Source organism: Cannabis sativa, chromosome 9 (assembly GCF_029168945.1).
Source record: "Cannabis sativa cultivar Pink pepper isolate KNU-18-1 chromosome 9, ASM2916894v1, whole genome shotgun sequence".
NCBI classification, from domain to species: Eukaryota; Viridiplantae; Streptophyta; class Magnoliopsida; order Rosales; family Cannabaceae; genus Cannabis; species Cannabis sativa.
Genome location: NC_083609.1, coordinates 48,154,093 through 48,165,235, shown reverse-complemented (window position 1 = coordinate 48,165,235; position 11,143 = coordinate 48,154,093). Strand labels below are relative to the sequence as shown.

At 35.1% G+C, this 11,143-nt stretch overlaps 1 protein-coding gene across 1 annotated transcript; it reads left to right on the top strand.

Moving 5' to 3' along the window:
- The first annotated feature begins 6,382 nt into the window (after positions 1-6,382).
- On the top strand, positions 6,383-9,783 carry LOC115721732 (delta(7)-sterol-C5(6)-desaturase). The gene is made up of 3 exons (XM_030650801.2): positions 6,383-6,770; positions 7,624-7,929; positions 9,256-9,783. Exons 1-3 carry the CDS (start codon positions 6,548-6,550, stop codon positions 9,549-9,551), a joined length of 825 nt encoding a protein of 274 aa, XP_030506661.1. The 5' UTR covers positions 6,383-6,547; the 3' UTR covers positions 9,552-9,783.
- The last annotated feature ends 1,360 nt before the right edge of the window (positions 9,784-11,143 follow it).

Here is an 11,143-nt window from a genome sequence, read left to right as displayed (position 1 = left end):
CCAAGGCGACCGCAGTAATAGTAGTGGTCAGGAATATCCTCATATTTCATATTTAGGGTGTTAAACAACATACTTGTGAGTAGATCTAAGATCCTGGTAAACAACATATTTAGGCTAATCCTGGCGCATCGTTACTACCTATGGCAAAGGCCAAAGTGGTAGGAAGATCAGCAATGTTAGCGATAGTGAGGGAGTCCAGTTGGTTCTGGGAGGTGGATATCATCAAAGGAGCTTATAGCTAACTAGAAGATGGGGAAGATGAGCTTCGAGACCCCGGGATTGATGGCTGTTGGGGGGATACAAAGCAGGATAAATTCCCCCACTAGCAACAGACAAAAGGGCAACAAAGTTGGGGCCTGGGGGCAAGAGATTGGGTTTGGGCTGGATTCATAGTCCCTGCCGCATGATCTGGTACAAGTGAGTTTCCCAGGTTTGGATGGGGAGAGAGAAACAGGCCAGTAGTGTCGTTGTAGTGTCCAGAGTTGTTATGGAAAGAGAAGTCTTGTTGCAAGACTTGGCCCCGAGGGTGGTGAACAGGGATCAGATTGTTTGTAGTGGGGTTCAGAGTAGGGACATTGGGGTGTGGTATTGTTGGTGTAGAGTTAAGGAGGAAAGGATTGAGAAGGAGCCCAAAAGGGCAATGGTTTGGACGGGTGGTACCACGCAAAACATTCTCATAGGGGAGAGGTGGAGGTTGGTTTGACTCATCCGAGGCTCTCATATATTCAGTGCAAGAAGGGTAAGAGTGTCCAAGGCGACCGCAGTAATAGTAGTGGTCAGGAATATCCTCATATTTCATCTCAAGCCAGGTTGGGGAGGCTAATCCTGGGAACATGATGTTGGAATTTATTTTACCAGGATCTTAGATCTACTCACAAGTATGTTGTTTAACACCCTAAACACGAACTTTCTAAAACGATAAATAAACACATATAAAGTTAAGAAAACCTTACATTGGTTGCAGCGGAATAATGTCTCCTTCCACTCAGATCTCTAACCCTTGTATCCTTTCTGTCGCAGAGTATTATCAAGATCTGAGCCCGAATGTCCTTCTCTTTGTGTGTGATCCTTCACAGTCTTCCAATCTATGATTGAGGTACCACTTGCTGTGTATGGGCACTTACTCTATCACTAAGACTCGAAATTTAGAAGAGGAAAAGAGAGAGAGGTTGGTTCGGCTATAGAGAGAGGGAAGGCTCAGTTTTTTGAAAAAGTAATTTTTTGACAAAAAGCTTGAAAGCTTATTGAAAACTTGTTATTTGACTGAGCCATCACTCTCTATTTATAGGCAACTACTCTGCGATAGAAAGGATCACTTTCTAGAGAGAGAGGGAAGGCTCAGTTTTCTGAAAAAGTAATTTTCTGATAGAAAGCTTGAAAGCTTATTGAAAACTTGTTATTTGACTGAGCCATCACTTTCTATTTATAGGCAACTACTAGGTTTAGGTTAGTAATTATTTGGCATTAAAATAATGAAAATATTAATTGGAAAATCTTGCTTAAGTGGCTGGCCAAGGTGTGTAATGGGCCTCACTTGGTTTTTGCAGTTTTCACAATTTTTATTTCTATTTTCTCAAAAACGCCAATTATCCAATTCTAACCTTTTAAATGCCAAAACTAATTATTTAATAACTAAAATAGATTATTAAATAATATTGTCATTTAATTTAATTATTAATTAGACATATAAAGTCTATTAATTAATAAATAAACCTAGAATCTCTTTTCTTTACAATTTCACCCATGCTTAGTGAAAATTCACAAATTAGACATAGTCTAACTTTAGAATTATAATTGATTAATCACAAATCCATTATTGAGTCTTACAAGCAGTATAGTCTCAAGTAGAATGGGGACCATGGATCTATATGCTGAGCTTCCAATAAGTGAACCGAATTTACTAAGTAAATCCCTACTTATTAATTTTTCGTTGAATCCACTCTTAGAACTTAGAATTGCACTCTCAGACTTATATAGAGCATATTATATGTTCCACGATATAGATATGCTATCTCATTTAACCATTGTTATAATCTTATTGTGATCAAAGATCCTCTATATAGATGATTTACATCGAGATGGGATAATTTTACCGTTCTCACCCCTCAACGTATTTTGCCCCTTAAAACACTTAGCTACCTGTAAATGATGTTTAGTGATCTAAGAATTAGTCACTTAAGCAAGAGCTCATCCATTTACTTCTATTTAGCTAAGCTCGAAGGGAATCATCACTTGACTTCTATACACCAGTAGAAGCTATAGATTCCATATTTATGTTCAGCACTCCCACTCAATCATACTATCATGTTTCCAAAATATACGTATCACCCTGACCCAAAAGTAGGCTTAACTAATAAATCAAAGAACATGAATAACACTCCTGAGTTGAGCCTAAGCATATCAAGATTTAGATTCTTTTAATCTTAAGATCAACTACTGATATTGACTTGGAAAGATATGACGGTAAGTTTATAATATCTTAACTAAGTTGCAATATCGGTCCAGTCCAATGTATATTCGAAACTAGTATACTTTACCAATGTCCTGGAAAGAACATAACACTTACTCCAAGTGTAAGTACACATCATCGCTGATTATCACATCAGTGTAAATCCAAAACACTAATGAAATAGGGACTTAGTCTTTTGATTCATATAATCACAATCACATTCCACTGTGGTGACGATACTGTAATTGTGAATAAACATATAATCAGGACTTAACAGATTTTGTGTGTAAATGTAATAAACATATTAAACCATTAGCATGTAAAATTCATGCAAACATAAATCACTTCAAATTTCTTATATTGATTACTAATCAGATTGTAAAGGGTTTTATTTAGGGCACAAAACCCAACACATGATAGGGATGCCACGGGGCAAATACTGTTGGGTTTTATGCCATAAATAAAACTCATTTCAATATAATCAGATTTACTTATTACTAAAGATCAGAAATAACATTTTATGTTGCATGGTTCACATGATTTATTTCATGATTATATATATAATGTATGAATTCTATTTAAGTCCAGAACATATGAATTTGTTAATGATTATACTGTTGTCAGCACAGTGGAATATAATCTTAATTATATGTTTGAAAGTTTATTCCCTGATTTGTCAGTTCACTGGATTAAGACTGACATGATAATCAGCGATAGGTATTCTTACACCTTGGATAAGTGTTATGTCCTTTCCAGGGCATTGGCAAAGTTTACCAGTATCGGATGTATGGAGTATACATCGGAAGGGACCGATATTGAACTTTGATTACATTTGTTAAAATTTACGGTAATATCTATTCAATTCAATATCACTTGTTGATCCTAGATCAAATGATCTTAATCCTGATATGGTTAGGTTCGATTTCAAGAGTATTATACATTTTCTTTGATTTGTTAGTTAAGCCTACTTTTGGGTTGGGTGATACATACATTTTGGGAACATGATAGTATAATTGAGTGGGAGAGCTAACATAAATATGGAGTCTATAACTTCTACAGGAATTTAGAAGTGAAACGATGATATCCTTCGAGCTTGGCTAAACAGAGACAAATGGTGGAGATCTCATTTCACTTCGCTGAAATATCATTTATACGGAGCTAAGTGTTTTAAGGATAAAATACATTGAAGGTGTAACAGAAACTTAGTGCCTATTCAATGTAGATCATCTATTAGAGGGTCATTGATCAAATTAGGATTATAACAATGGATAACTAATAGCGTATCTATATCGTGGAACATATAGAGCGTTCTATATGACTGAGATTGCAATTCCAAGTTATAAGTGTGGATTCAATAAAGAATTAATAAGTTAGGGAATTTACTTGGTAAATTCGATTCGACTTATTGGAAGCTCGGAAATATAGGCCCATGGTCCCCATACTAGTTGAGACCATACTGCTTGTAAGACTCAGTTAATTGATTTTGATTAATCAATTATAATTCTAAAGTTAGACTATGTCTAGTTTATGAATTTTTACTAAGCAAAGGCAAAATTGTAAAGAAAAGAGATTCTAGGTTTATTTGTTAATTAAGAGACTTTGTATGTCTAATTAATAAATATATTAAATGATAATATTATTTAATAATTATTTTTTAGTAATTAAATAATTAGAATTGGCATTTAAATGGTTGAATTTAAAAATTGGCATTTTTGAGAAAATGAGATGCAAAAATGATAAAACAGCAAAATTGCATAAGTGAGGCCCATTATCCAAAGCCCATGGCCGGCCACACTTAATGGGTTTTATCATTTATGTTTTCATATTTTAATGCCAAATAATTCTAACTTAAACCTAGGTGGTTACCTATAAATAGGTAGTGATGGCTTCAAGAAAAGATGATGGATCTCATTCCTTCAGAGAAAATCTTCTAGCCGCCACCTTCTCTCTTCTTTTCTTCTTCAATTTCGAAATCCTTGAGTGATAGAGTAGTGCCCACACACATCAAGTGGTATCTCAATCATAGTGTGTAAGACTGTAGGAGATTCCAAACAACAAGAAGGAGAATCAGCATCAAAGGAAGGAGAGAAAGAGATCCAGGTTCTGATCTTGGTGATGCTCTGCTACAGAAAGGAATCAATGGCTAGAGATCTGAACGGAAGGAGTCATTATATTCCGCTGCAACCAATGTAAGGTTTCCTTAAACCCTTATGTGTTTATTTCATTGTTTTAGAATTCATATTAGGATGTTAATGAAACATACATGGTAGTAAATCTAGATCCTGGTAAAATATTTCCAACAAAGGCTTGGTAACATCAAACATGATTCTAACTCGGAGATAGGAACCCCAAGTAATGAGGGCTGGTGAACTTCGAGAAGGGTGCCAGCAATTTGGCCCAACAACTTGGCAAGGGAAACAGATCTTCGAGAGAACGGGATATTGTGAACCTGAACACAAAATGGGATTTTTTTCATGGTTTCTGGGGATAGAGTAGAGTCGGGGTCAGGTATTTCTAGCAGGACAGGGCACTTGTCAAAAATCCAAGGTTGGTTGAGGATGGCTCTACGCCGATCCCCGTCACAGTGAAAGGTAGCAAGGTAAAGGTTGGAGTTAGGGGCTCTTTCTTTGACACTAACTGTGAATCGTCCCTTCCAATGCTTCTCCAAATTTTTTTTCAAAGCATTATGGTTAAAATTCTTTGTGGTATAAATGGTGGCCATAAGATGAAACTGTGGTGGGGCTGGTGGAAGTCCCTCATTTGGGTCGACATGCTCAGCAAGTGAGTGGATTGTGTTTTCGGTATCAGTGAGGTGAAGGGCTGTAGAAAAAGATCTTGCTAAGTCTTCCATATTTAGCAATATAGGAATACACGACGAAAGTATTGGTGTTCTAAGCATAAAAAAGGTAATTTGCTCAAAACCTAAATTCAAGTTTAAATAGGAAAAAAGAAGTACAACAATTAAGATGATAGCAGAGGAAACTGCCATATCTCGAGTTGTACTCGAGTAGATCAGGAAGACCAAAAGGCAAAAATTTAATACCAGATCAGGCGGGGGATTATCCAAATCCAGCCACTGACTAGGTAGGTAGACATAGCAATTAAGAATAAACCCTATGAGAAGTAGAAAAGACAGCAACAATCAAGATCAAATAGGGATCATCATGAGATTTGTTCAGTAAGGAGATCAAACTTGCAAGAGACGCATTAATGGATTGGCACGCCTGCCCCCAAATCGTCAACAAAGATGAAGATTCTGATCTCAGCTGATAATGGAGGGACGGTTGGCTGTCAATCGCCATTAATGTGGAGCCACCACGACACGGAGACGGGTGGAAAAAAGTTTTGGGGGGAAAAAGACTAGAAGATTCATCACTACTCTGGAAGTTTGATGAAGACGAAGATGAAACTTGAGTTGCGAACATGCTTGTTGAGGAAAGAAGATGCAAAGACTGGTCAGGGGAGAAATTTTTATAAGCGTGTTAGGCATATTATGTTATACTTCTAAATATTTTTAGAAAAAAAATAATTTTTTTGAAGGAAATATATAATTTATAGAAACTAATTTAAAATTAAGTACAAACAAATATCTAACTGTTTTTTTTTATTTATTATGTTACTAATGATAATAATAATTACTTTATCGTATGATTATTTAACAATATAAAAAAAAATATAAATGTAAAAAAAAATATACGTTATAATCATAATTATTTACAAAAATATGGATTTTTTTTCTTAAAAGATTAGTGGCCAACTTGTATGGCCGTTAGGCCGTGGACGTGGATCACTATCCAATTTTTTTAAAAAAAATACAGAAGTAGCATGTGAATCCCACATGGGACCCACCAACAAAATGAGTCAGGCGGGTCCCATAGTGGCTTGCATTTTTCATCAATATTTTAGTATCGTAGGTATATATTTCCCTATGCACTTGGCGGTCCAGGCTACCTTTTTCACACCACTTCACAGCCCTTGGTTTGTCGTTTCAGTTTCCCTTTGACTATCTCATCTCCTCCTTCTTCTTTATTCAACACACCAAAACCACATCTCCCACCCTTTTCTCGCCGGATTTGACCCTCCGATAGCCTTATTCCGATGGATTCGGAGCAGTACCTGCAACTGTTCGTGGAAGAGAGCAACTTTTACAATCACATTGTACTCGGAACCTTACTCCCTGCCAGAGTTTGGGAGCCTCTTCCCCACTTCTTCCAGTCTTGGCTTCGTAACTATATAGGAGGCGTGCTTCTCTACCTTCTTTCCGGATTCCTCTGGTGCTTCTACATTTACTACTTGAAGCGCAATGTTTACCTTCCCAGAGGTATATCTTCGTCTTCATATTTGTCATCCCTCTCGAAAACTATATTCAAAATTTTAACTACAACCGATCATAATTTTCGTCCACTTTTTATTATTATTATTATTACTTTTTTTCGGATTGAAGGTCAATCACGGATCTGTAATTTGACACTGCAGTTAATGTGTCAGAAATTCTTATTGAATGATTGTGCTGTCTACTTTAATTTTTCTACTTGTTCCGGAGACTGATTTGACATACTAATTTCCTTGTTTTTGAACCGTGTTCTGACTTGAGAAATAATCATGCTAAATTTGGTTTAGTATTTAAAAGTCTCTGTAATCTTATAAAGGATGAGATTGGTCCTGGACACCACTTCAAAGATGGGACTGGTCTATTTTCGTTGACTGAATGTGAAATGTGTTTTAAGTTCTAAGAAACAAAATATCTTCTTGCCAAAAAAATAAAATAAAATAATAAAAGAAACAAAATATGTTTGGGAAATTCTATTATGCACTTGGTAATCCTGGGGTTCTCTTGATTTATTACATCATAGTGTCTAGTGTAACACTACCAGCAATTTTAAGTGTAGAACTTAATCTCAGGAATGTCATGACATGTTGGGACGCCTGCAAATTTCTCAGTAGGTAAGATAAATTAAGTGTTCTTGTACTTTGTTTCTGGTATTCACTTGCATGAATAAGTCTCTGAACAGTCACTTAAATGCAGCAATTTCTTTGTTACCTTGGGGATGGAAATTGTTCATTTAATTTGCAACGTTGCTTGCTTTGTTTTGTAATGTATGTTCATTAGTTAAGAACAAATGACAAGAATTTTCAACCTGAAGGTGTTGAGTTCCATAACATTCTCAATGCAGATGCCATTCCCTCGAACAAGGCCATGCTCTTGCAAATATATGTGGCCATGAAGGCCATGCCATGGTATTGTGCTCTTCCATCCATTTCAGAGTACATGATTGAAAATGGCTGGACTAGGTGTTTCTCGAGAATAAATGACATCGGTTGGCTTGGATACTTCATTTATTTAGCAGCTTATCTTGTAATTGTGGAGTTTGGAATTTATTGGATGCACAGAGAATTGCACGACATAAAACCCCTCTACAAATATCTTCATGCTACCCATCACATATACAACAAGCAGAATACTCTGTCTCCATTTGCTGGTAAGTTATCAATCTGTTCTTGATGAAATTCATACTACATGTTGAGTTAAAAATATCCCTTATATGGATTAAACATCTGTCTTACATTTTAGTTTTATTTTATTTATATGAGTTTAGCATTACGGTGTTTCAATTATTTTTGCTAGTAACCATAATGTGTGTTAACACCTAGAAGGCGTCAAAATGTCTTTACAATGTAAGTTATAAGAGTATTGATTTAACATAGACAGTTAACACAGAAGAGCGCTTTGTCTGTATCTATATATATGTATATATGTTTCTAAGTGCTCATTCTGTACAATAATTGCTAATTTCAATTTGAACGCCTTCTTCCCCTAAAACAAAATTTTTCATGCATACTTACAGACATACTGTACGTATGTGAATGTGTGTGTGTGTGCGCTATTTCAAATGCAAAATAAGATTGATTGTTTCTGTTAAACTTCTACACTCGATGAAGTTGCATATTGGATGACTCTTCTATGAGCATGAGAAGAATATTTCTCAGCTGCAATGTTGGTTCTTCCTTCTGCCATTATAAGGCATGTAGGAGATTTATACTTTTATTGATTTTCTGTTTGGACATTAACCAGTGTCAAATACATGTTATCTTTGGTAGCACACAGCAAATTTCTCTGCGTTAGATATTGCCAATTTTGGTTGTATGATGTTAATATTTTATTAGTTCTTTTCTTATTTTACAGCAAACATTAAAAGTACTTTTGCTTGTCCATATCCGCACATGCATCAATATATTTATATGTTTCTAGTTTCTACGGTCACTTTTGTTCTAATCAATCTTGTTATCTTCCATAATTCCATTTCGACCCATATTTGTAAAATCTTGACATAAATGAATACATTCTTATGTTTCTACTGTTACTTCTACTCTGCGCACTTCACTGACTTCTATTTGAACCCATTTCTACAATGTCCTTTCCATTAAACTTTTAGGTTTAATTCTCATTTGTAAACAGCATCTGATTGTTATTGGGTACTTTTTACCTTAATCCGATTTCATTCCAAAGCGCAATTATGCATAGTGGGTTGCCTTCTTTCTAATTATGACTTGACAACACCATGGATTAATTTTTTTTTGATGAATTCCATGAATCTGGTCAGCGGTTAAAAAGTTAATATACTAACTATTGATTTGGAAATAAAGTTTAATTCACTTCTATTCTCAATTATTGTGCCACTCATTATGTGTGTAAATTCATTGTGTAATGACCTGGTATGCATAGTAGAGGCATATTTTGTTCTTATAGTATTTTAAATATATAAATTTTGTCAAACATCTAAACATTCTCATGACAAATATTTCAGGTTTGGCTTTCCACCCATTGGATGGGATACTACAGGCTGTACCACATGTGATAGCACTTTTTATAGTACCAGTACAGTTGACTACGCACTTAGGTTTGTTGTTTATTGAGGCTATATGGACAGCAAACATTCACGACTGCATCCATGGGAAGTTGTGGCCTATTATGGGTGCTGGCTTCCACACCATTCACCACACAACGTATCGACATAACTACGGCCACTATACCGTGTGGATGGATTGGATGTTCGGAACGCTTCGTGACCCTCTCGATGATGGATCCAAGAAGGAAATCTGATTCACTTGCCTTGCTCATCCTTCCCATTTTCAGCCATTTTAAAAATTTTGGTTGGACTGTTTTTAATGCATGTAGCATTTGTGTAAATTATGTTTGTGAATTGCTAAAACAAAAAAAACAAAAACAAAAAAACAAAAACAGAGAAGGGATTTTTAGGTGGATATTTTTCAGTTTATATTTGTGCAGTAGTTTGACAATAAAATTTGAGTTTTTAGCGGCTAAACTTTCTCAACTATCGTTTAACTTACACTTGACCTTTCAAGTTCAAATTTTGGTAGTAAAACCTTCCAAACTATTGAACTGTTAGCAAGTTATTATCTTAAGATTTTAACTTGTGATTTGCTGGTATTATCTCAAGAGCGAATACAATTAAAAGAGGAGTAAGTCATTTCCTGTTCATCAAGGGGGCCGAACTTTCATAAATTTGTGTGCTATTTTTACTATTTATTATTCTTCTATACACGTGATCATAATCAACAATTAATAAGGCTCCACTGTTAGTTGGTTAAATTTAAAGTTGACAATAATTGTTGACCTAAAATTTGGTCAATTGACAGCGGAGCTTTCTTTGTTATCAATAATTACCACGTGTAAATTATAATAGCAAATAATAAAAGTAACACAATAATTTATAGAGGTTCGACTCCCTTATTTAGCCGGTAATGACCTACTCCCCTTTTTGTTGTATTTATTCTGGAGATAATATTACGCAGATTACAGACTTAAACCTTGTAATTTCTAGCTATGACTCTCTTGAATAGTACATTAGTGAGAACTGAGTATTACATATTTAGAACAAGTGAGATTTAATGAGGAAAATAGGCTAATTGTCTAATGAAAAAAGTGAGGAGGCGTGAGAGAGAGAAGCTCAAGGCGTAGGGCTTAAATAACTTAGTTCTCGTTTGGTACGTCATATAAGGGTCGTATTGTATTAAATAATAAATAACACTATGTTTGGATAAAACAATGTATTGTATTAATTATTACGACTAAATTTTTTAATACAATGTATGTTGTATTATTTAATACATAATAAATGGTACGTATTAGCTTGTATTATAATATTTACAAAAGATTTGGGGTCAACACCAGTCTCCGACTCAGACCTGAGACCCGGGACTCGGACCCAGAACTCAGACCCGTAGTTGGTGTTGGGATAGAGTGTATTAAAAATATATTATAACTTTACACAATCAATTAATACAAGTCAATACCAAATATTATATTGTACTAAATAATACTAATACAATACAATACAACACAATCTAACACAATACAATACGTCGTACCAAACGAGCCCTTAGAGTTTTAATCATTTTTCACCTTCCCTAATGCCCTTTATATAATTCAAGGCTTACAAAAGATCATTATTCAAAATGGATAAATATCTCCTCGAAATAGGGAAAATCGCTTTTCTATCTTATATTTAAATTGCAAAAAAAGATCATTAATATCCCTAAAGGATAGGTAGATATTAGCTTGGAGATGATCCCCTATTTCCACGGTCAGTTAAGGCTGTCTCGTAACTGAATTTTAGCTTGTGAACCCCACCATCCATCCAGCCTCTATTTGAGGCTTATTTCCACATGCTG

What these genes read in the sequence shown, in the direction of transcription:
- LOC115721732 (XM_030650801.2), top strand. Translation starts at nt 6,548, where the DNA reads ATGGATTCGGAGCAGTACCTGCAACTGTTCGTGGAAGAGAGCAACTTT. An exon ending in CAATGTTTACCTTCCCAGAG is followed by an intron (nt 6,771 to 7,623) that starts GTATATCTTCGT and finishes TTCTCAATGCAG; the next exon opens with ATGCCATTCCCTCGAACAAG. An exon ending in TACTCTGTCTCCATTTGCTG is followed by an intron (nt 7,930 to 9,255) that starts GTAAGTTATCAA and finishes CAAATATTTCAG; the next exon opens with GTTTGGCTTTCCACCCATTG.